General features: G+C 43.6%; 3 protein-coding genes and 1 long non-coding RNA gene across 4 annotated transcripts; 1 reads left to right on the forward strand and 3 right to left on the reverse strand.

Annotated features, from left to right (window-relative positions):
- The first annotated feature begins 507 nt into the window (after positions 1–507).
- LOC115671945 (ranBP2-type zinc finger protein At1g67325-like) lies at positions 508–4,169 on the forward strand. The gene is made up of 10 exons (XM_030593648.2): positions 508–598; positions 757–802; positions 1,314–1,429; positions 1,898–2,171; positions 2,575–2,642; positions 2,765–2,810; positions 2,910–3,019; positions 3,202–3,226; positions 3,302–3,453; positions 3,722–4,169. The coding sequence occupies exons 1-10, from the start codon at positions 590–592 to the stop codon at positions 3,722–3,724; spliced, it is 849 nt and encodes a 282-aa protein (XP_030449508.1). The 5' UTR covers positions 508–589; the 3' UTR covers positions 3,725–4,169.
- Positions 4,170–6,076: 1,907 nt separating this feature from the next.
- LOC115671941 (squamosa promoter-binding-like protein 11) lies at positions 6,077–11,294 on the reverse strand. The gene is made up of 6 exons (XM_056309289.1): positions 11,252–11,294; positions 9,127–9,899; positions 8,799–8,935; positions 7,453–7,713; positions 6,468–6,867; positions 6,077–6,386 (listed from the first exon to the last, which is right to left on the reverse strand). Exons 2-5 carry the CDS (start codon positions 9,837–9,839, stop codon positions 6,500–6,502), a joined length of 1,479 nt encoding a protein of 492 aa, XP_056165264.1. The 5' UTR covers positions 9,840–9,899; positions 11,252–11,294; the 3' UTR covers positions 6,077–6,386; positions 6,468–6,499.
- Positions 11,295–13,193: 1,899 nt separating this feature from the next.
- LOC115666863 (4-coumarate--CoA ligase-like 1) lies at positions 13,194–17,218 on the reverse strand. The gene is made up of 6 exons (XM_030588511.2): positions 15,361–17,218; positions 14,518–15,099; positions 14,082–14,280; positions 13,855–14,000; positions 13,580–13,647; positions 13,194–13,463 (listed from the first exon to the last, which is right to left on the reverse strand). The coding sequence occupies exons 1-6, from the start codon at positions 15,793–15,795 to the stop codon at positions 13,211–13,213; spliced, it is 1,683 nt and encodes a 560-aa protein (XP_030444371.2). The 5' UTR covers positions 15,796–17,218; the 3' UTR covers positions 13,194–13,210.
- A 206-nt stretch (positions 17,219–17,424) lies between these two features.
- On the reverse strand, positions 17,425–18,756 carry LOC115666864 (uncharacterized). The gene is made up of 3 exons (XR_008815991.1): positions 18,571–18,756; positions 17,863–18,019; positions 17,425–17,490 (listed from the first exon to the last, which is right to left on the reverse strand). It is a non-coding gene; the product is annotated as an uncharacterized LOC115666864 (long non-coding RNA).
- Between the last annotated feature and the right edge of the window lie 7,113 nt (positions 18,757–25,869).

Genomic DNA, 25,869 nt, shown 5'->3' on the forward strand with positions numbered 1-25,869 from the left:
CTTGAACTGTTAATTTATTCAATGTGATCCTTAAACTTTTAGTACGTATCCAAATTAGTCCGTGGACCATATGAAAATATCCAGTATTATCCTTCTATTAATTTAAGTTCATTGAAAATATTTAGTTCATAGACTAGTTAAGGACGATATTGCGTATCGAGCTAAAATTCATGGATCACGTCGAACAAATTAATAGTTCGGGAACCAAAACGAACATTGGTCAAAGTCGAAGAACCGTCTATAAATAATTACCCTTTTTTTTAAGCACCCAAATATGGGAAAAAGAACTTTGCCGTTATTATCAATTTTTTTTTCCTTTTTCGGTACAAGAATTATATCAATTATTAACTCGAGCAATTCTGGCCAATAAAAAGAAAAAAAAAAAAGAAAGAATTTACTGGAGCAAAAATTGCATCATCCTCACAACGCGGGGGGGGGTTGTCTTTGCGCGCTCTCCAAGTCTCCGCTAGCTAGGGCAACAACCAAACCAAAAGAGCCAAAAGAGCTACAGCACCAGCAGCAGCTCCCTCCCTCTCTCTCTCTCGCATCGGAAATCGGAATCTCGAGCAGAACATCTCCGGCCATCGCCATGTCTCAGGTGAGCTTCTCCTTCTGATCCCTGTCCCTTTCGAAGGTCCTAATCGAGCCTCGTCGTGCGATCCATTCGAACGGTCGAATCTCCCGCTCCCCGCCGCGTCGATTTCGAGAGAGTAGGTTTTCGACTGATCCTGTGGCGAAAAATTGGACGTTGCGCAGGTGGACAACCGCAATTCTTCAGCCGTCAAGCGCGCCAGAACGGACGGTACCCGAGTTCTCGCCCCTCGTGAACGTTGTTTTTCTTTTGTCGCGTTGGTTTGTTACTGCTGCTGCTGCTGTTGCCTTTTGCTGTGCAGGGGGAACATGTCGGTGTAATCGAATTCCTAATTGGTGCTGTCTCGTTCTTTGTTTCGTCGTCTGTGTTGGTACTGTGCGGGGCCTTGTGGCAAGAGGGCGGAAAATTTTGTGTTCCATGTTAGAATTAGCGCTGGTGAATTAGCGGCGGGTGTTTCTGAGGATAATTGTTGTTCCTCAGATTTTACTGATCGAAGCTCCGGCTTGTCTCGATCACGTTCTCTCTAGTTTTAGTCTTGTAATCTAGTGTTGGGTGCACAAAAGGGGCTGCTGTTTAGTGTTAGTGTTGTCTTCTTGAAGTTGGTTCTTTCTGATTCATGTCAACCTAATTTGGCTTTGCTCGATGTTCTGTAATGGATTTCTTCGAGCTAGCTGGAAGTTGTTGGCATTCGTACGTGAAAATAAGCATTTTCTGTTTGTAGGTAGCCGCAGGGAAGATGATTGGACTTGCCCTAGTTGTGGAAATGTTAACTTTTCGTTCAGAACAACGTGCAACATGCGAAATTGCACTCAACCAAGGCCAGCGGAGCATAATTCGGTGAGAAACTTTATATTCCGCCCGAGTGTTTGCTAAGTAAATTTTAAGGCCTCTTCTTTTCAGTCGGTACTCATTTAGGTCTGCAACTGTAGTGTTTGGCATTTATTCTGCCGCTATCTGAATATCACTTTGTTCTGTTGCGCCATATATATTAGTGCCGATCGTCGTCAATAGACATATGATAGGTTGAAATAGCTTGACGATATTGATTATTTTAGTCACTTGTATGCTTATGTCTGGTGACAGTTTGACTAGTATTTGCAAATGAAGTTACTGATCTAGTACTTTGCATGAGTTGCGATACTAATGTCCTGTCAGTTTGCCTCGTTGTAGCTCTCCTGAGATTGTTATCAGACAGTTGAAAACAAGAGATGTGTTCGTTTTCCCTCTTTTGTTTGATTCTGCACGTCCTTTGGTTTGATCATGAGTATGCCATTTCTAATTGTAATGTCTGTTTATTCCATGCAGAAATTTGCCATGAAGCCCATGCAAGCACCCCAGGGTTTTTCCTCCGCATCACCATACATGGGTCCTGGGTCTCCTTCCTCTATGTTTATGGGTGTGCCACCCTATGGTTCTTCTATTTTCCATGCGCCCTCCATTTCTCCATATGAGGTACCTTTTCCTGGGGGCTCTGCTTATCCTTACAATTATGGCAGCCGTCTTTCTCCTGGCAGCCCTTACAGATCACTACACCTATCTGGACCAGCACCATATTCAAGTGGACCCATGATGGGAAATGGTATGTTCTGTTTCAGTGCGGTCATCATAATGGTCAAGGTTCCTACTTAAAAATGCCTACTTGAATCATGAGTATGCCATTTATGTTTTTGTGATTCTGCAATTTTTCATCTTACATTTTACACAACATTTCTCAATTGATTGTTCTGGCTCCTTTAAGATATATTCCTTTATTATTTGTTGGATATATTGAGTATGGAGAGTTTGGAATCATACAGGAGTCCATGTAAAGACACAACTTGAACCATAAATGATTCTTGTCTATTGCAGTTTGTCGTATGCGCCTTTGATGTCTGTTTTTTTTTTTTTTTTTTGTCGGTACCTTCTATGTCTGGTTGGATGCATGATAATGTTTACATTGTTATTCCCCCACTCTTATATTCGGCAGTTTTTGCTTTCCTTAGGAATGTATGGTATGCCCCCTATGATGGAGCGATACGGATTACGTTTGCCCATGGCACCTAGTGGTATGGTATGTATGAAATTTCGCCTGATACTGGATGACAAGTTATCTCGTAGTTTATTCGTATTCTACCACGGGTGTTAAACTGTTTTATTCACGCAATAGAACTCTATATTTGTGTCTCCACACAGGGACCAAGGCCAGGCTTGTATCCAGATGATAAAACTCAAAGAAAAGGTGGAAGTTTGTTTTTTGAAACTTTTCATCAGATCAAATACAAAAGGGTTTCTGGCATTCGCATCTCACAAAATATAAACGTGGTTTTAATCATTGTAGATGCAACACGAGATGATGATTGGACTTGCCCGAAATGTGGAAATGTCAACTTTTCCTTTAGAATAGTTTGCAACATGAGGAAGTGCAATACTCCAAAGCCTGGATCCCAGGTCTGTGCTACATTTTCTATCAACAAGGTGTAAATACCTGATCGTAAATTTCTGTCATGTCAAGTTTACTATTGCCTGTCTCATTAAAATTATCTCTTGATTCCATTTGGATAAAATTCAATATGGTGTACTCCTCTTGATTTGTTTATGTAGTGCTAATTTCTTTCCTACCCATATTGCAGGTTTCAAAGTCTGATAAAAGTTCGAGTAAGTCATTTTATTAGCAAATGCACGTACTTTTTACAATTTTTTGGTAACTAATGAATGCATAACATGCTCCAGAACAAAAAATGCCAGACGGAAGCTGGAAGTGTGAGCAATGTGGAAACATAAATTATCCGTTCAGAACAAAATGTAATAGACAAAACTGTGGGGCTGACAAGCCTGCTGAACCTGAAAAGTCCCCTTCCCAGGACAAGGATGAAAATGAACAGGTTTGTTATGTACACTTGATATGTGTGTATTTGTTGTTTGAAATCATTGTTATCTTTGTAAGCCACCTTTTTAGTACATACTTAAAGAATGCAGAATATTATTCCTTTTGTTTCCTACTCCCAATTCCATATTGTATTGGTGAATTCTTCGAAGGGCTAATTGCCAACCTTGGCCTTGTGCCGCTGCTTCAGCCCTCTTTTAACTTTTTATATCGAATGGAACAATTCTTTTATGCCCTTATTGATAAGCAGTTATCTACTTTTCCAGTGAGTACTAGGACATACATGAGGGTTGAGAAGGTCCAGAGTTGTCGTCCAGCATTGCCCAGTATGGTTGTCTCAAAGTCAGTCTTGTTGTCCTCGTGTTGCAGTTGTTTTCAAGTTACTCAACCTTCCCATGAAGTGTGCAGGTCATTGTAATGGTATGGTTTGTCTTTGTGGATCTGTTTGATGAATAAGGTGCCAGCCATTTAGCATTGGACGTATTATCGAGGTTGGTTCCAGTTGTCGTAGGTCATTATGCTCCTGCAACTAAGTTCTCATTTCCAGTTGGTGCAATAATACCAATGTACACTTGGTCTTTGTCGCTGGTTAAGATAGGGGTAGGGTGTTACTTCTTTTCCTTGGTTCAGTTATTATTTATGTGGTGAAGTATTTTCATTGTCGAAAGTCTGGAATTTATGAGTTTCGAATTGTAGTGAAGTCATTTGTCTCTAGCTATTATGACATTGAAGTCACCTTTACGGCAGTGCAGTGTGCTGATATTGATAATTTCTGTTAGGAAGTGGTTTGTGCTGCATCCAATGCATCAATGCTAGGCTATCATGACCTTTTCAAGGTTTAGTCGTGAAATAATAGACTTGATCGGGGCCAACTGCTAGTGGTATAATTCCTGTTTCAATGTGCGAAACATATCTTGCTTTTGTGAGGATAGTTACATGTGCTGCAAGGGGAGTCTTGGAGTTTGAGGCTATCCTCTGGGTATAGTGGTTCCGTCACTTTTGCGTTGCTTCAGTTTCAACTTGTTTTCTTTCTCCTATGGTAAATATGCAGAGTGGTCCCGAACACTATTCTTGCTACAGAGGTCAATTCTACTTTACCGAAAACAACAGAAGGGTGTCATCCATAGTGAAATCTACTATAACAGAAGCGTAGGGTTTACTTTGCTATGGATCTATGACTTTCTGCAATTTTCTCATTATGGTTTTGAGCTGTACTTTTTCGTTGGTTGCTTCCAAATCAAGTCGTTGACGTGCATGCATGCGTGAACTGACCATTACACGTCTTATGAGCAATTTTAGATTTTTCTGCTTAAGCTATTAGCTCTCTCTACCATGGCTTTTTAGCTTGATGGATTGCAATCACTCATCAGTAATTGAGGCCATTGGTTGTATCTAATGAAACGGATTAGGATATTGCTTTGTTTAGGTCAAAACCTCCATTTTATTTTATAGGAGAAGGCTAAGCGTCTTCTAATCTGTCTTTTAGCTTGACTTTTAGAGTTAGAAAATTTGAACTTATGATCGGGCATTTGAAATCTCTTTCGAGCATATAAATAAGTAACATTTAAAGTTGCCTTAATTTCTTTTCGTAAAATTTTGTCGGGAACTCTAGTACCTGGTTCGGGGGTTGCCAAGCGAGTGTATCGTTGCTGCACCTTGAATGTCGTTTCTACTCTTTTCGCGGACAGCCCAGTTTAAGTCGTTGGTGAGGACTTGCTATGCTCGATTAAGCAGCATCAGGGCGGGGCTCTTAGACTGGTGAGCTAAGCACGTGTTGGTTATGTATATGAACTAGAATCTCAAGTTACGGTTATGACGCCACTGTACCATTGCAGCATCTGGTCATGAACATCAGAGGATTAAGTAATATGGGAGGATCTACTCGTGATTTAAGTTCTAATGGGGTCATGTCAAGTGGAAATCGGAACGTGGCGTAAATGGTTGCCCCAGGCGTAATTGCTGGCTGAGGGATTCCTCCTAATAATTGAGAAATGATTTCCTTGAAAGAAATGATAAAGTTGGGTTAATCAGAATGAAATTGACGGTGAAGTTTCTTGTATACGTAACGGGTTTTCTTCGAGCGAGTGGTACAAAAGTGGAGCATAGCTCGGCCGAGGAAAAACGTGACTGGATCTTTCTTTTCACTGATTCCGTCGGTGTTCTGAATCCAACACCGACACCGGAGACTTGGGTTGACCAAGGAGTCGATGATACGACGTGCCGAGGTTCCTCGTTGGATAAGAAGAGGCACTTCGAAAAACCTCGTTGCTTTGCAAGCTCACGTCAGAAGAGAAACTTGGTTTTTCGACTAAGTTTTCCGAATTTAGGAAGAATGAAACCGCACGAGGGCACGTGACAAGCATGTGCTAAGTAATCATTCAATGATGACTCTTCCGCAAAGCTCGCTCGTCACACCCACAAGAAAAGGCTAAGAAAATGACGTGGAAGAAGCCAGCCATTAGAAATGCTTGAAGACACAAGATTTGCTAGCCAGTTGACTGTGATGTCTCTCTTGGAAAGCATGTAGCCCAGAGAGATATGCCTATATGGCCTATAGGTCTGCAGGTGCGTGTCGTGCATCACGCATAATGCTTTCATTCCACCATCCATGCCCCACCGTATTCGACAAGTACAAAATTGAGACTTTACACCATGCGCAAGCATAAACACGACAAGTTTCAATTCGCACAGTCTTTTCCAAGTAAAAAGTGCGTAAGCTAGTTCCAACATTTGCAAACAACTGAGAGTACGAGACATGTTAACTTAGCGATGTTTTTCCCTTTTTTACGCAAAGTTTCATGGAATTGGTGCATTTAGGTCGCTTGATGGCCGCAGGAGCTTCCAAAGTATATATTCACCCCATCGCCAAGTCAAAATGGAGCTGACTGACTCTGTGCTGGCACAAGAAAGATGACAACATGCTACAATTACCTGCAAATATAACGAAGTTAAGCATGCACACGACCGCATTTGCATATGCAATGAGAGAAGTTCACTAAGTTGTGGGCTCACCTGAAAATGCAGTTTCAAATGCCCACATGTAGTTAGTTCAGTTGGACAGAATCGAAGCTAAATTCATGCCGTGCCTCCGAGAATAGGCACTCTTGCACACCGTTGCCGCCAAAGTTGATGATGCTGCTCTCATTGTGAGGATTCAAGATGTTTGTTTGGGATTGCTTTGGCCGCTGTTCAGCATGCCAGTATCCGGATGAAGCCAGCCTAGAGCTTTGGCCAAAAGCATACATCGCTGGCTGATCCGCGCTCACGCAATTGTTATTTGTATGAAAAGAATGCTCATGTGATGTGGGTTTTTGTCTGATTGGACCATGAGAATCGGTTGACAGAAGAGAGAGAGCACGTTGAATATTTTGCGATGCGTCCAAATTGGGAGATGCCAGAGATTCCCCTAAACCTGTCCAAAGTAGCAAGTCCAGTCATAGCTATGGGGAAGGAAACACAACTGCTCGAATAATTTTAGTATGACCGTCAGATTCAAAATCATGTTGAAGTAGCACTCTATGACTTTGCTGTCTTGACCAGTTGACATTTCACAATACTTTGAAATCATGCATGCATTAATCTGCACAGTCCCATATCAAACAGTGCGAATGTGAAGCTCCTCAATCATCTAGGTGGTTTCATGGGAAAAAAACAAATTTAGAAAAGCTTTCCGAAAGTTTACAGAACTCTAATCTGAAGATACTGACAAAAAAGCTTTGAGTAGAAGCAAGTTGCCAGAGCAAGCATCCAAGTTCTGTCCAATCAGAATCATAAATATGGTCTCTGCTGAGAAAGTGTAAGGTCTAAGTGCATCTGCAGAGCACATCCAAATGACACGAGGAATAGTGATCTTTTTCCATCGATAGACCACATTAATGTCAATTAAGGAACATGGGTTTGTAAATCAATCGATAGTGTAATCAGCTAGAACATGTCTAATTTACAAGATAAAAGCTACCAGCATAGTTGTAAAGCATTAAAAGATAGCAAATCATACCTCCGCCAATAGTTTTGACTGGCATGCCTTTTGATGATAGAAGTTCGTTACAACCTTTACCCAATCCAGTGGGCTTGAGGGTGTTTTGTATCCCATTGCTTGAGATGGTGATACAGTCACCAACACCCCCGACTATTGGAAGCTTCGGACCTTTCTCTATGAGCTTAGTAGCCTGTGTATCTGCCCATTTCAAACCATCAGCAGACCTGGTGTGGACAGCTGGAGCTCTGCTCAAGACTGGATTCAACTGCTGCAGCCCACCTGGATAAATATGTACGGATAGCACGTCATATTTATGCAAGGAACAAAACCAATGTCACCTCGTGCATGGCATGTGGCATTGATGACAAAGGTGCTTGGATGCGTTTGACTATAACCCAATATATCTAGCACTTGCCATCTTATCGATGCAAGCTCAATCAAACAGAGATCATACGGACAAGATAAGATGAAAAGGAGACACTGGGTCCTTGTGCACAGCATATCACTCTTAAGGATAGAAAAATAGACTATAGATTAAATCTTCAACAATCAATCGAAATCAGTACCAAAATCAACTGATATTGCAATGCAGGTTCAGTTCGATATCGCCATCAAAATGCGTTGTATCTAAAAGTTCATAAACTTCTATCCTACTAGATTGGAAGTTGCACTTTAAACTACTGATCCGAAGTCCCACGTCTGGGGCCAATCAATGACAAAAGGACTTTAGGAGAGCAGACATTCACTTAGGCCCTCCAAACTCAATTTCAAGCAGGATAGAACTTATCCATTACAGGGATGCAGGAACTGTCCAAAATGAGTAGTATTTATTATCATATAAAGGATAAGGGGAACATCGTAACAATATTGTCAGGTTAGGTTACGCTGCACTCGGTAAGCTCATCAAAGTTAATACCTCAATCATATACTCCAAACCAATAGAAACACCAGAGGGTTTCCATGTGAATCTGGCATCTACTTAAGAAAATAAAAAGTAGTAGAAGGGCGATGGTTCAGAAATTTTCCTAAAAAATAAAGGCCGTCAAGCAGAGGGGGAAAAACATTTGAAACAAAGTCACAGATCATACGACAGTCAAAAGCTTCAATATGAATGCAGGTTCTATTTTATGTAGAGACATAAATAAGAGCAATACAAGTGACGGCTCAGAAAGCTTTCCTGAAAAAGACACGCCCTTTAAACATGAAAATATTTGAATGCGGTCACTGGTCATACAACAGAGTCCAAAACAATGAACTCAACCATTTGGACAATAAGGTTATCTGAAGGATAATCAGATTCCAATTATAGTAGATGGGTCGAAATGACGATGCAACAGAAACACCAAAAGCATACATTACAGTACCATAAAATAGCGCAGACAGTCTAGCTGGATTCAACTGGGGCACATCTGGCTGGGGCTTGCGACGTCTTGCATTGTGATCAGATAGGCGCTTGCGACAGCTACGCTTCTTTTCATCAAAGTCAGATAGCCCATGAAACCTTGATGTTAGAAATTAAGTTGTAAGTTAAAGCTCAAACCATTCGAAACTGAATTGCTACTTTCTTCTTGTTATTGATAGAGTGCACGAAGGACCAAATACAAGTGATCGGCTACAGAGGCATAAGGAAACAGAAGTCAGGCAATTTTTATGTCTTTTGACTCACTATCCGAAGACCATAGGAAGCATTACCTGCTGCATTGCTGACAAAACCGACGCTCTACACCATTGACAATGACCTTAGGGCATTTAGAGTGACTCTCACAAACTCTATGCTTGCGGTGGTAATCTTTAGCTGAGGAGAGGTCAAGGTTACAGCCTTCAACCTGGCAGCGTGGGGCAGATGTACCCTGACAGTTGGACTTGTTTCTCTTTGCTGGAGTATCAGGTGACTTCATGACCAAAGGAAGGTCTGGGGTCTTCCCATGGTCCTTGTCAATAGTATGTTCAAAATAGATTCTTTTACCGAGCTTTAGACTGAGCAATGGCTCACCAGAGCAGACTGAAGACTCGAGCGCCGGTGGTGACATTCCGGTAAATTCATTCATTGCCAAATCTTTCTTGCCACTTTGCAGAGAAAAACCGTCACGTGCCTCCACAGAGAATTTCGAGACTTTCACTTCTTCTGTGGATGAAGAGTTGACAGAAGCTGATTTCGAGCTCTTAGACACTGAAGTGTAACCCGGATCGATGCTGGTACAACTGCTGCTGCCGCCGCCGCCACCACCATTCTCATACAGAAATAAGGATCCGGGGTCGATCAGTTCCTCTGCCTCAATTCCCCAATCAGTCGCTCGCAGTGGCTTAGAGGTTTCGGTTGCTTTTGAACTGAACATCACAAGATTCTCCCATTCCCACTGCAGAGGAGGTTTTGCATTCCACTCCATCAGCGAGATTGGACTCATCAACTACTTTCGGCGTAACCTCCCTCCTGTCGATGGACGGAATAGCAACGGGCACCAGATCTGCATCCATTAGCCCATACGCGATTAGCTGTCTCTTTCGCGAAGCAAATAACAGGAAACCAAGCAAATATTTATTCATGTGTTTGCAGGAAAATAGCGCATCAAAGGTACCAAAAGAATGGTCAGACAACACAGGAAGCGACGGACGGAAGGAGATGTTTACAAACATCAGAGTATATATTTATTGAGTTCCCCGTGACCCTTATCGAACTCGCGAGATGCTTATATTCTTCAGCCCAATCGGGGAACTGCGGGTCGCAGCTAACGACGCGCCTAACAAAGAATCAAAGTCTCGGTTACGGAGAAACGTCGACGACGACCATCACAGAGATCTAACGGGGGGAAAAACACGAACGGGTCATCCCCAGAATCTCTGAATCAATCGGAAAAAAAAAAAACGACAAGAAAAGATGGTCAACCCCCATAACCGCAACGACAACGAGCAAATCCCATCGCTCCTAGGGAAAAAAAAAAAAAAAAACAGCAAACCCGATTCGATTCCTCGGCGACAACCAAAAAAGCACAACTCCCCTCCTCTATCTTAACCTACTGTTACTCCTCCGGCCGGCATCACACGGAAAACACCGCACAAAAATTATCAACTCGACAGACCAACGAAACCGAACCGTGAACAGATCCTCCTTTCTACTGGTCCATGCTCCCAAAACAATCACTACAGCAGCAACGACTCCACCCGCGGGACTTTTTGATCATACAATCAATACAAAAAAAACAGAAGAAGACGAGCGCACAGCGGTCCTTTCACTCTGCGCTTCTTCCTCTTCTTCTTCTTCTACTACTATTTTTCTGCAGATTCCAACAGAAATCTTTCAACCGGAGCCAACGCCGCCGTTTTCTCGCAGCTCAGGAATTTCTCGCGGCCCCCCAAAAAAAAAAAGAGATAAAGAAAAGAAAGGGAGAGGAGGAGCAGCAGGGGAATGATAAGATGGAAAACGAAAAAGCTAAAAAAAAGGCGGACTGCAACTTTTTCCCCTCCCCACTGAATACCAAATCCCGAACTCGCTCGCTCGCTCGCGCCGCACGCTCGCTGTGTTTCCGTCCATCAAACTGGGACGCTCCCCCCCAGATTTAGCAACCTCCCTCACCATTACTCTCCCTCTCTCGCTCTCCATGGATTTATTTCTCCTAAACCCCCCCCCCCCCCCCACCCCCCCCCCAAAGAAGAAAGAATATGGCGGCTAGAGTGGGAACCGCTCGCTCGCTCGCTCGCCGGTCCGCTTTACTACCCGGTTTCCTTCCGTGTGTCCTCAAATCCCGAGGAGAAACAGATCGGGGAAAGGAGCTTGCTTTCTCCCGGGTGGGAAAAGAAGAAGAAGAAGAAGGGATCTTACCGGAGGAGGAGGGGGAAGGGAAGGGGGGGAGGGGAGGAAGCCTTCGGGGTCACGCGGCGGAGTGCTTGGCCAAATGGAGAAAACTGAACCAGATATAGAAAGAGAGAGAGAGAGAGAGAGAGGCAGAAAGGACTGAGAGAAGAGAAGGGAGAGAGAGAGAGGAGGGTCTGAGTATGTGTGTGGGGGTGTGTCTCAGCTTTTAGGACTGGGGGAAAGCACAGAGAGAGAGAGAGAGAGAATGAAAAAAAAAAAATCATGGGCACTCCCCACCCGCACTGTTCTCGCACACACACCACCGCACACGCACCAACCCCTCCCCCCCTTCCTTCAATAACCACAAGAAAACAAAAACCCGAAAAGGAAACCCCACGACACAAAAACCAAAAAACAGAAACCGAAAAAAGAGACGGCAGACGACGGAGGAGGCGGCGGAGGGAGGGAGGGAGGAGGCAGGTGGTGGGTGGGTGGTGGTGGTGGTGTTTTTTACTACTCCCCCACTTGCCCTCTCGCTCTCTCTCGCGCAAAGCTCACTGGATACAGCCTTGCAGTTTTTGGACGCTTTGGGTTTTCTCTCCTTTTTTTTACCCCCCTCCCTCCCACCACCACTGTTCACCCCCCTCCCTCCTTTCTCTCGCTTCTCCTCTCCTCTTTTTTTTTTATTCTTTCTCCGCGACGACTCAGACCGAGTCGACTCGGGTCCAGGGTCCGTTCCTTCTTTCTTTTCTTTCCCTCGTTTTGTTTTCTTTTGCCTTCTTTTTTCTTTGTTTTGCTCGCTCGCCGATGACTTGGGGTCAAAGTCGAAATGCAGCAAGCCAACGCTTGTAAGATTTCCGACCGTGGGGGGTTATTTCACGACCTTTCAAAGCACCTTCTCGTCGCATTTATGTCGAGTCGAGTCGAGTCGAGACGAGACGGCACTTTCGTCGATGGGGAGAGCAAAACTGCGAATGAATGGAGAGCGTCTCGTGAGCTCTACCCGAATTCTCTAAACCGCGATTTAAATCATTGCATTACAATAATTTTTGGACCCGGAATCATGAACTCCAAAGCACAAGGGCACATGGGTTTTTTCTCTTCTTCTTTTTCTTTTGGCGGAAAAACAAAAACGGAACAAAGCAAAATCGCGTTAAAAATAGCAATTTTGGGACTCCACCGGGCAGCGAGATGTTTGCTCTTCTTCTTCTTTTTTGGACACAAAAAAGGAGATGCCTTCAGGCTTTGAGTCATCTCAGGAGCAACTTGGACTTCTTTGGTAGGGGGGGATTAAATTAAAGGGGCGAAAGAAAAAGAAGAAGAAGGAAGAAGGAGGAGGGGTTAGTGGTGGGGGATGCGATCGAGACATGATGAACACAATTCAGTAATCACCCTACTTTAGGGCGAAAGGTGGGGCTCCCTCGCTTTATTAAAGAATGTCAATTCGGCATGAATTATTATTATTAATTTTATATTATATGCGTATATAGGCGGGGGAGGAGGGGGGGGGGGGGGGCGGAAATCGACCCTCAAACTGCTTAATATTAAAATGGCATGTCCCATGTGGAACGAGGTTGGCACTAAGCTGAGATTAACATTAAGATAAAGACGGCCACCACCTTTGATGCGTGATCGCGTGTCGAATCGGGCGGGTCCACGTGGGCGTGCTAGGCCTTAGATCTTTTGTTTTTACTCGCCCTTTTGCTTTGTACTTGTTAATAAGCAAAAGCTCCCCACCCCCCACCCCCCCACCCCTTACTAAAAGTCGGAAGGAAGGTAAGCAAAATGATGCCGTATGATTCGGCCCGGACGGCTCCGAGAGAGGAACTTGCTTTGATATGCCTTAAATTGGATAAAAGTAAAAGGGCGAGAGATTCTCGGACAAGGGGCTCCTGCCTCCTTTAGAGTTTTAATCATTTGTTATGACATATGGTACCGTATGTAAAAATTGACGGACGGGGGCGGGGGGGAGGGCGCGAGTCGCTTTCAGAGTAGGATTGCTGCCCTCGTCTTGATCTTCATCTGCATGTGCTGCATCATCTTGTCCCTCAGGAGCCTCCTCAGGATCTTCCCCGAGGGAGATTTGGGGATGCTGTCCACGAACTGCACCGCCCTCACTCGCTTGTAGCCCGCGACGTTGGAGGCGACGTAGGCGATTATGTCGTCCTCGCTTTCCTCGGCGCCGGGGTTCAGCACGACGCACGCCGCCGGGATCTCTCCCGCCTCTTCGTCGGGAAGCCTGGAGGACACATTTGTGCGTGAGGGAAAACGGTCGGGCCTTTCCACGACTAAATTAATCGTTTTTTTTCGGGAGTTAGACATGAATGGGGAACCGATGCGACAGGTTGTACTTACGGAACTACCGCTGCATCGTCGACGGAGGAATGAGTAAGGAGAATTGCCTCTAGCTCAGCCGGAGCGACCTGTAAACATATGGCATTCTTATAAACACTTTATCTAACTTAGAAAATACTAATGGAAGTTGTGATCTTTCCTACTGGCATATCACTGCTTGAACTTAATGTCCCCGAGACAGAAACACAATCAGCAGAGTGAACACATTCATATGCATAGACATTCATTTACGAAGGTCAATATATAGCATCAGCCAAGTTGAACCGTAGTCTTACTTGGAAACCCTTATACTTGATCAGCTCCTTGATGCGATCGACGATGAAAACATCTCCGTCGTCGTCGATGTACCCTATATCACCCGTGTGGAGCCACCCATCCTTGTCTATGGTCCTCGATGTCTCTTCCTCGTTCTTGTAGTAACCTGAGAACAACATGCTCAGATGCCTGGCATAAATGGGAACCTAATGTGTTGGTATGTTCTGAGAAATTAATCGAATTGTACCTCGCATCACGCATTGGCTTCTGACGCATAATTCCCCAGGCGTGTTCTTAGGCAAAGATCGGCCGTCCTCTGGATCGATGAACTTGATTTCCAAATTTGGGAGGACAAACCCCACTGAATTTTTCTTCGCGATGCCGTGATCTTTTCTCGGGTCCCCATGGGTGAGCGTTATGCAGCTGTGCTCGGTTAGCCCGTATGCCTGGAAGCGAAATAAAAATAAAGTAACTTACGCGCAGTATGATCGAGAAGGAAAGCAGATTAACACATACGCACGTACATACATACATACATACATACACATTTCAAAATGACATTGCTTGCCTGTAAAACAGACCTTAGAATCTCATTGCGGACCTTAATTCTATTTCATCTTAAAGAGAATAGCCACACAAACTGATCGAGTCCTCGACTTATATAGCCAGTAATCAGTACTCACCTCTTGAACCTGGACTCCTGGGAACTTATTCTCGAAAGCAGAGAGAATCTCCGGCGCTAGTGGGGCCGCTGCAGTCATTATGGCGCTGAGCTTGAGCTTGCTGAGGTCGAACTCATCTACTATTGTGTCCTTTACCAGAGACAATATAATCGGAGGCACAATCGGCGCGAAATTGACCTCATGTGTGATGAGAGCATTGAGAAAGCTCCGGAGATCAAACCGATTCATGACCACGACCTTCCCCTTATTCTTGAGGCTGGCACAGCAGATTCCGGTAATACCATATATGTGAAAGAACGGAATCAGGCCGAGTATTGTGACGTGACCCACCATTTCGGGCGGAACGCTGAAGAGCGTGGAGCACAGGTTAGCCACCAAGTTCCTGTGAGTTAGCATCACGCCTTTTGAGATCCCCGTGGTACCCGAAGAGAAAGGGAGGGCACACAGATCGTTGTGGTCGACATCTTCTTCAACTGTACTGATGCTTGCACGGTCTCCTGCTTTGAGCAAATCATCCCAGTTTGTGGCCGTATCTATTTGCTCTCCGCCCAGCACGATGACCGGAAGGCCAAAGCTTTTCACCTGTTGGGTCAGAGTGAATGGAGACTAGACGAAGTACAAATTCTGCTATCTATGAAGGATGTGTACAAAAACACTAACACGAATTGTTCTGTTTAGACTCGAAGTCCACAGATAATCGGTCTTTGCCACGAGGTGGATATAAAACTCAAGGAGTTCATGTCAACCCGGCAAGGACAATGGTGCATTTGCTGTAAAACGGGGGAAGATACAGGATAGTGCAACACAGTGTACAGATGTTAGCGTTCTGTCGGAGAAGTCTACCTTTTCATAATTTGGTCCATCTGTCACAATTAGCTTGGCGTCGGCAGCCTCCACCTGCTTCTTGATTTCCGAAGCATGCATCGTCGGGTTGGCACCCGAGAACACAGCACCGGCTGCCATTATGCCGAGAGCAACGATTCCATAATCAGCGACATTCGGCAGCACCACAATGACCACCCTCCCCTTCCTCAGACCGAGCGACCTTAATGCTCTAGCGAACCTCCTGGTGTCCCTAACCACCTCGGCGTAAGTGTACGATCTCCCCGACACGGAGTCCACAAACGCCACCTTGTCAGCATACAGTTCGGCACCACGGAGAACGAAATCCGGAAGGGTGGAGTTCGGGATAGGGACTGCAGGGTACTGGCTCCTGAAGATGTGCTCTTCGCCGTGCGCCGCGTCCTTGATGTAAGTGCCCATGGTGGATGTGCCCATTGGGAAGGGAGTAGCGAGCTGAGTTTCTTATAGGGAAGGAGAAACGCAAGATAGGCATGAGTTTGGCATGATGCATTTGTTGGTACAAAGTTGTTCGTTCACGGGGGAGTAATGGGTTTCAACCAAGCAGCTTCTACACTCACCTGAACGACATCCTAAATTCAGAACTGACTCGGACAACTTTCCAGATTCCGCTGAATCATGCTTGCAGTTGTGGGAAAAGTTTCAAGAGTTGCAAGTGCGTGTATTCCGTGGAAAAACGAGGAGGACAGAGGCTAAAAAGAACATTTGTTTGTTCTTCCCAACCTCACCTCGAATGTGAATGAAGGGACATTGAGTCGGCAACATCAAAAGACACCAAAAAGAACAAAATAAAGTGGTAATGGAGAAGAAGGGCATGTTATTTTGTGTGTCTTTCTATTTAGGAAGGATTGAGGTGGCCGGGAAAGCAGCACTCCGCATGAGTTTCACTCGCGCAAGCGCATAATTTCAGCACAGTCGCTACTGCTCCTCGTCGAACCAATCTTTGTCCTAGTTTTGCTAGCTCCTACTAGTTTCTAAAGCTCTTGGCATCTTGCTAGTGCGCCTCATCCCCAGAATATGATGGTTATCCATATTATCATCAAATCTATTCTCATGTCACGACAATGCAACTTTTAGAAATTGACCATTTGAGTTGATGATGCCTTTTCAAGCTTCTAAAGAATATCAAACCTTAGAGGTGAGTACAATTTGTTCCCAAAGACAGCTACTCAAGCTTCCCGACAGATTTCGTTCGCTTTCAACGACAACGATCCAGGCAATTTGACGGTGAAGAAAAGATTCGTGCGAAGTTCCTCCCAAGAACACATCTTCTAAAAGGAGGAGAGAATACATTCAAAACAAACTTCCGTCCACACTTATCTTTTGGCTAAAAAAACAAAAGAACTCTCCACAGCTATCCAAATTACTCCTAAACTCATCCAGTCTACTCTGAGTGAAAGGTCTCTACACGTATGTTATTGCTATCTATCTTCGGTTTTCACTTATGCTTCACAATAATTCAGGTTTTGCCTAGATTATCATGTCCTCAATCATTTCAATCTTCAACTTCCAACATTCCGAGTAGTAAGTCAAAACCGTCCATGAGAACCTTCGTTCCAAGAGAGCTATGGCTGATTGGCATCAAAGATCTAGCATAGTAAGAGCTGAGACAGAGCTGAGACTGAGAGAACCAACGAAACAACTGGATGTATATTATTCAGCTTATGGGTTTTCCAAAGCAACTGGGTCAAGTACATGCAAAATCAGTTCCCTACAAACTAAGAGAGAACACATATGACATGACCCGACACAACACGAAGTTATCCATCTGCCTTCCTTAAAGGTTGCTTGTCTTATGCCATGCCCCCAGTTGTTGCTGTCCGGATAATTTGGAAAAGAGCCGTTCCGCAACAAAAGAATCAACACAAGTAGCGTGTAAAGAAAGAAACCATGCATAATCAAGACCTAATAAATAATCATGAACTGCAACCAGTGCGTGCAAAAAGATTGACTTTGTTCAGACGGAGCGAGCAATAACTAAGAAACACAGATGATTCACCAAACGGTCACTAATAGTGGGCAAGGGAAGAACAGCGGTACATTCCATTTTCCTCAAACATCATCAGCTCAGCCTGTGAAAACTAGTTGACCGGACAGAAGAGGTGTTGCCACCTGAACGACAATCGAGAGCATTCATGCCAAAGTAGAACGTCAGTAATATGCCTAAAACCGCATCGCTTGTCACGAGTCAAACTTCGAGAAGAGAAAATCTAAACCTTGATGTACATTGCAGTAAAGGGATGAAAACGAACACCTCCAACCTAGATGTACATTGCATGAAAGGATCAGACCAACCACCACCACCCCCCCCCCCCCCCCCTTTCTCTCTCTCCCTCTCTCTCTCAAATTAATGAACAGAAGCAAAAACATGCAGATGATCATGCCTATGCACACACATTGCTGTTAACTCTATTTCTGGTCAGATTTACAAAGCATATAAGGATCAAATTGCTTTCACGAACAGAACATCGAATGTGAACTTACATGAGCCAATGACCACAAATATGAAGAACCCGAGCAAGATAGGTCCCACAGGGTAGTCCTGTCCCTTCTTGACGGTCGTCTCAGGAACAGCTCCTCTCTTCGTGATGTTCTTCTCAAACCTATCCACCTTCCGATCCGCGAAACGCCTCGATGTCGTCTGCACAACCATATCAATGCCACGCAATTCAAATTCATCGCCGCAAAAGAACGGCGACCTCATGAGCCACCCACCCCCCATTTTCATGGATCTACCAGGAGCTACGGACCAAAATCTTCCCAACCAATAAAAGAACCCGCCTTGGCCACATGCGCATCATTTATCGTTAAGGTCACCGCCCGCCCTCTTGCTCATCGAATTTAACAAAATCAAAGCCCAGACTCAATCGATTTCCTCATCGCCCGACATGCACTGCCGATTACTAACCCAACGGAGCGGAGATACAGCCGGCATTCAGCCACAAAATGCCTCAAACCTATCTAATCGACTCAGAAGGCATTCAATCTAAAGAAGGCATCGATCGATCGCACCCTCAAGCTACGAGACCAAAACCGTACGACTACGTAAAGCAACTGATGTCGCAATTGCGCATCTCCCAAAACGAAAAAGAAAAAAAAGACCCTCAGAAATTGCATGAATTAGCAGATCAAAACCAGTATGATCAGAGAAACCCACTGAAACAGAGAGAGAACGAACAGATGTTGATCTACCATGATTGCAGAAGCTGGAGAGCAGCTAGAGGAATTGAAGGTGAAGGTGAAGGTGAAGATCTTCCTGGCGAGATCGACCTCTCTCTCTCTCTTGCCTGCTTCGTTTTCCTATTGGTTTTTTGTTGAGGGATCGGACTCGTTTCCGCGCATTAAATAGCTGCGAGCGAGACCTCTAGAGATCCGCCGTCCGCTCCCTCGTTTGGCGCCTTCAAGCGTTACGAATGGGATTAGGCGAAGGACGGTTAATTGGGGGACACGTGGAGCGCGGTGAGTGGGTGGCACGGGGGCGTAAATGGCAATTATCGGTGAGCTGAGATGGAGTGGGCGTTATTTTCCATTTTTTAATCTTCCTAAATGGCAAGTTCCGTAAATACCAAATTCGAACTGCCCTGATTTATGAGCAAAATATTCGGTGATTTTAAGGAGTGTCGTGACATTTGCTGACGTGACGTGTATTTTTTTTTTTCTCTTATCCGGTTAAAGCTTGATACATGAACACTGATCTGGAATTAAAAAAAAATGGGTTAATACCACAAAAACCCTAAGCTTGCTGTGACCAGTGGCACATTTACCTCAAACTATTTGCATCATAAAATCCCTTCACAGAAGCCAGGACACTTGTGAGGAGATTTACTGCACTTTTTTGACATCAAAACCCCAAACAAGTACATCTTGTTTTTACCTGAATCTTACACAAAACTTTTAATTTGAGGATATATGTGAAAATTTTCATCGAATTAAAATTTTAATATTATTTTTTTATTTTTTCGAATTTTTATTTATTTTTTTTTTTTTCCTTTTATTTTTTTTCTTTATCTTCAACCTCGGGGCCCGCGACGCCGGATGGGAGCGGCGAATATTTTAATCAAAATATTATTAATAGGACCGTCCGCTGATCCGGCGAGGCGACCCGCCGAAAAATATATTTAAGGGCGCCTATTTTAATAAAACGAGGTCGCCTTGCCGAGTCGAGCGAGGCTGGCCTCACGCCGATTTTAATAAAATATTTTAATGCGCGATTAATACCGCGAGGTTGAAGTGAAGAAAAAAAGAAAAAAAAAAAAATAATTAAAAAAAAATTAAAAAAATAATATTAAAAATTAGTTAGTAAAATTGATTACATTGCAGGATCGATGCGATGTCAAGGTAAAATGTCAAAAAGAAAATATATTTTTTAAAAAAATAGTTGAGAATGTGTCATTGTTAAAATATATATTTTTAAAATATTTAATAAAAATATTAAATAAAATAACAAGAATGTGGATTTTCTCTCTCCCCATATGAGAATCAAGCTTGGCTGTCATCACCGCCCAAGCCGCGCGCACCAGATTTGGCTCTTGGCATTGCTAGATTTGATCCCTTCGCCACCCAAGAAGCCAAGGAAGCCGTGCGGCGGCGGAGGAAGCACGGCGGTAGGCTAAGGAATGTGGCCATGGCTCTAGATTTGGTGACAGGCGAAGTATGGCGCGAGCGACGATGAAAGGGGTGACTCTGTTTGCGAGCCATAGCAACGAAGGAGGGGTCATTTGGCCATGGACCTCCTGATCTTCCGACGCACGCGCTTGATCGTGAGCAACTACGAAGGGGTTGGTTCTGTTTGCGAGCTGTAGCAACAAGGGAGGGGTGGCTCAGCCATGGACCTCTCGATCTACCGACGGACAAGCCTAACCGTGAGCAACAACGAAGGGGTGGGTGGAGAATGATCGTAGATGGAGATTCGTGTTGCTCGGCCATGGACGGCCAACGACTATTAGCAGTCGTAACTAAGATGGTGGCTTGACCATGGACCCATGGTTCCATATCTCACCTCGTCAATCATGGACGAGGGGCAACGAGAGAGGGGTGGCTTGGCTATGGACCTCCCGATCTACCAATGAACGAGCTTGACCGCGAGCGACGATGAAGGGGGTGACTCTGTTTGCGAGCCGGCGACAAGAGAGGAGTGACTTGGCCATGTATCTCCCGATCTACCGACTGATGAGCCTAACCATGAGCAACGAAAGGGGTGAGTGGAGAATGACCAAAGATGGAGATTCGCAATGGCTTGAGTAGTCGCGACTAAGATGGTGACTCAGCCATGGACCCATGGCTCCAAATCTCACCACGTCGACTCGCTCACTGGCTAGATCTGGTTCGCTCCGTCTTCCCATGATCGACATGACTCTGGCCAGATCTAAACCGTAGCAACGAAGGGAGGAGAAGGAGGAAAAGAGAGAAAAATTATATTTGTATTATTTTTTTAAAATTCCCGATCACTGTCCATGTGTTAAGCTCTAACTGGATATGGGAAAAAAATGCACACTACATCAACAAATGATGTAGTGCTTTGAAATTACCGAATATTTTCTCCTTAATTTATTGCTTAATTTGACCTTTAGCGAAAGAGAGAGAGAGAGGACGTCATTCATAGTTCACAACAGTCCAAAATGGTATCTTTTTCCTGTACGACAACACCATATTATTTTTGTTCGTCTTTTTGGCTTCACTAAAATCACGTCGGATCCAATTGTCCGTTGTTGTCCACATCGAAGTCTTAGCGCGCGTATTTACAACTGCAAATAGTATTTGATTCGTTTTTTTACCGAATCGGTTTAACGTAAATACGTTTGTTTAATTTTTGATTAGGCACAATTTTATCAAAAATTGTTCTGAATCGCTGGAAAAGCAGAATCGAATAAAAAAGTAGCTTCGATTAGAACAATTTTGAGAATCAATTTTTTTCATCTTCCTTTTCTTGGTTTTAATTTAGCTTCGATGTCGGCCGAGGACCGCTCTCCGGATCGACGAGAATAAAATATTTTAATAAAAATATTATTAATAAAAATATTTTCCGACTATGGCTGACGAGGCCATGGCCATAAAAAAGAAAAATATATATTTTTAATAAAAATATTTTAATAAAAATATTATTAATAAAAAATATTATTTTACCCGCCATGGCCTGGGTGACCAGGCCATGGCAAAAAGAAAAATATATATATTTTTAATAAAAAATTATTAATAAAAAAAATTATTAATAAAAAAAATATTTTACTAGGCATGACAATGATTGGCCATGGCAAAAAAATAAAATGTATATTTTTAATAAAAAATTATTAATAAAAAATTATTTTACGGCCATGCAGTCGATCAGCCATGGCAAAAAAAAGAAAAATATATTTTTAATAAAAATATTTTAATAAAAATATTTTACAGTATATGTTGGCGACGAGGCCATGGAAAAAAAATAAAAATATATATTTTTAATCAAAAAATTTTAATAAAAAAATTATTAATAAAAAAATTATTTTACCGACTATGGCCCAAAAATAAAAATGTATATTTTAATAAAAAATTATTAATAAAATATTTTAAGATTCTGACGGCCATGGCCTAAAAAATAAAATGTATATTTTTAATAACAATATTGATGTAGTTTTGAAACTGTCGCCAAAAAAAAAAATATTTTCTAATTAATTTATTGCTAAAAAAAATTTGACCTTCATAGCGAAAGAAAGAGAGAGAGGAAGTCATTCATAGTTCAAAACAGTTAATAAAAAGTATCTTTTCCTGTACGACAACACCATATTATTTTTCTTCGTCTTTTTGGCTTCACTAAAATCACGTCGGATCCAATTGTCCGTTGTTGTCCACATCAGAAGTCTTAATAGCCTTTTTAGACGGAATTGTGTCAGAAGGTAAATTTGCCGCAGTTATATAAATTTTAAATTTTTTTGGAGACGAGAAATTTTTTTTAGGAAATCCATATCACAATCGGTATAATTTAGGATTTTTGGCAATATTTTCGCTTTTAAATTCACGTATAATTGGTCTGCTAGATCACGACAATGTAACGTGACTAAATATTTCGATACATGGTCAAAATCGAATCGAAGTGTACCTGGTCGCTCAATATACATGGGCATTTTCTTACAAGTCACTTGATAGTTGGTTTTAGCGCATTAACACCGGTCTGATTTTGTTCTTGGAATAAAGGGTGTTTTCCCTTGAAATGGATGGGACGCTTGAAGTTGAAAACGCTAAGACGTGAATAGCCATCAAAAAGGAACCGATCGTATATGTAACCATGTATGTAGGAGGATACCTGTTCGGGCTTTGACAAAGGTCGATGGGCCGTCCAGTTTGGGCTCCAAGTCATGCCTGAAGCCAGCGAACGCCATCAACAGTCAGCCCAAACAACCCAAAACTCAAAAAAAAAAACGAAGAAGACAATATACATATGTGTGTGTGTGTGTGTTTTCATGGGTGCTTATTACATTTTAGCACAAGACTAAAATCAAGAACCCTCTCCATGAAATAACTTTCATTTCAGTATGATCAATCCCGGAAGCAATTTTTTTTTGGTCGAATAAATAAAAAATCCCGGAAGCAATTTGCACGTACACGTTCGTAGAGAGACTTTTCGAAACTATCAAAACCAACATGCATACGAGATTTCACAATATGCCTTTCAAACCCTCGAAGAGGAATAACCCGATCGCGAATCAGTTCGAGGGCAGCTGTTTCTAATACAGATGTCTCCTTTACATTCCGTGACAGGAAGTCTCAAAGCAGTGTGAATGCAGGTATCCTAATCTCCTTCCTCTTTTTTCCAATTGCGTGCACGTGAGTTGGAGAGAGCTCCATCTCCTTTGTTTCACCATCATTCCAAGTGGCATGCTTCGGGGCCCTACGCGGTTGTTCATTGCTGATGATACACCCCAAGTTTCCTCGTGGAAAAAGAGAGAAGGCAAAAAGGTTGAGATGGAGGGGGACTTCATGTAAACAGCTGGAGCGAAGTCAGTGAAAGCGCAGCTGCTGATCATGTCCATGTCCATGTCCAATGCCCAAAGAAACCCTGTGGCCCTTTCAATTATTTGCGAGCGCCCGCGCCCTCGTCCCCACAAATCATGCAAGAACCGAGCGAAATTATTTCGGACAGCAACAGCGGTGGAGGAACGCAGCAACCTTAAAGTAAGCGAGACTCTGTGCGGAAGGGGAATAGCCGCAATTTTAGCTGCGCTCTTTCGGGGGCCGTCCGTGGCCTTTTGAGCGGAGATGAACTGGTTCGCCCCAATGATGAGGTCGTGCTAAAAGATGTAACTCGTTGCTTTCGCATTGGCTTGTCACGGCAGGAAAAGGAAAAACGCGACGTGGTTTCCGGACATCGACGTTCCACGCTCCACTAGATAAGTGTGCGGTTCGGTTCGGTTCGGCCCGATTTGAATGTCGAGTCAAAGCCTACCGAATGATTTATTAGGATGGAGAAACCGAAAGCGATTTTCTTAATTTGGTTCAGTAGATCATTCTTCTTTCTTTCTTTTTTTTTTTTTCCATTTCTCGGGTCATTTCATGAATTCAAAATCACTATAATAGCTTAGGAATGGTACCGGTTTCATGAAGAAACCAAAGCCTATATATAAACTTATAACTAAAAACATACGGCTTCGCACGAAATGATAAATCTAAGGCACTTCGAGGTAAGCTAAAACTATGCGCTACTTCCTTCCTTATAATAAAGGTTAAAAACGATATGCGAACCGACTTGATTTAGATTTCGAAAAAGTCGAGACCAAAGCGAACAGTGCGAAAGAAATGTTTGGTTTGGTTTGGTTTGGTTTGTAAACCATTCTTTTGGAAAAAGTCCTGTCGAGCGGTTTATATAGCCCCTTTTGCCAATTCAAAAGTTCGTGGAGATATATTATATGCCTGTGAACTTTATTCCCAACTCTGTATTTTAATGGTGCGTGTACATGGATATCATTTTCCCACTTCTTTCGATCGAAGCAACAATGATTGACGCAAACCCGATTTGCTGGCCTCCAGATTGCGACCATCCGCGTGGACCCTTTTCCCCTTTACTTGTATCTTGATCTTTGTTGGGCGGGGGTGCTCTTTCATGAGAAGCTTGGTGCGTGTGGGTTTTGATGTCGTGGATACGTGTGGACTTGGGATACGCACCAGCCAGAATTAATCGGGAATAAAAAATGGCACAAACGAGTCTCTCGGGCACGACTCGATCGATTGCTGTTAGACGTGGCGGACGGAACCAACCACGGCGTAAGAAACGCGACGTGACACGAGGGTTTTCTGAGGATTCCGAGCCCCGTCGAACGCGCCCCGACCCGATCCGATCCGTCGGGACGACATCGTGACAACGCCGTAGCCCGAAACAAGCGATCCGAAACGCTGTCCAGCTGTCGAGGACGGGAGCCGAGTGCGCACGAAAAGTTAATGCCCCCACGACGACATGATTCTTGATGATGGCATCATGACTACTTCAGCAGCCAAAAAGAAAAATGAAAGAAGCGGGGGGGGGGGGGGGGTCATGGACCACCCAAGGAGGAGGGAAAATTCTCGAACTCAAAAAGCGCCATGGAATCTAAAGTAGGCAACCAATGCTGGGTTCACGCCTTCACGGGATTGTTCGGACGGGCACTAAATGAACTCGTGTGCCGCTTCGTGCTCTCGGTAAAAGGCCATGATGCAATTGCACGTACGTCCGTCGTCACATCTATTCCCCAATTTTGTGTCTTGCTCCTTGAAGCATGAGCGTCGAGAGAAGGAAGCAGATCGTTACCGTCATAGATAGCATTAATAGTTGCGCCTCACTGCGATGAGTTGACTTGTCACGAGGTGATTCTTTTGTCGCATTGCCTTAACCGTACAGATTGATTGATTTTGATTCGTTTGATATCTCTAATTTCGTCACCTTTAAACTCCCGGTTTCCATTGAGGAATCGTTTTGGATTCGGGTAGTAGCTCGTGATTTTCTCGTGCCATCTCTAGTCTCTTGGATTAGTCTTGCTTAGACAAGAGATTAGTCTTGCTTAGACTCGGATCCATTGGACTTGATCCGTTGTGGACATCCGTGTTGCGCCTCCCATATGTGAGGCCGAGGTGGTTTCGACAAAACGAATGGTGTGATGGACTCAATCCACCGGACCCTAGTTCCATGTAAGAAACTTTCCTGATCTTTCGTGGATGGGGCCTACTTTCGACTGAATTGTGATCATGGATTTAGTCAATATGGGTTATGTCAGGTACGAGTTAGATTGGGTATGTGTCATTAGATTTGTATTGTATGGAAATTGATAAAAAATGGTCAAATGAGTTAATTTGGGTCGGATCATTTTTTTTTTGACCCGACGCTAGCCTTACATATGACGGGTTTGCACCAAGTATTCCCGCATTCCACGAGATACATATTATTAATACCAATGTCGGACTTTCATTCCCTTCATTCGCCAAGCTAAGGCAAACGCAAACCAAGTCGTCCCGCCCTAGAGCTTTTTAGGGCTTCATGCTTTGAACTTCAAG

Source organism: Syzygium oleosum, unplaced genomic scaffold, assembly GCF_021117445.2.
Source record: "Syzygium oleosum isolate NSW1041296 unplaced genomic scaffold, Sole_v2.1 Sole_v2.03, whole genome shotgun sequence".
NCBI lineage: Eukaryota > Viridiplantae > Streptophyta > Magnoliopsida > Myrtales > Myrtaceae > Syzygium > Syzygium oleosum.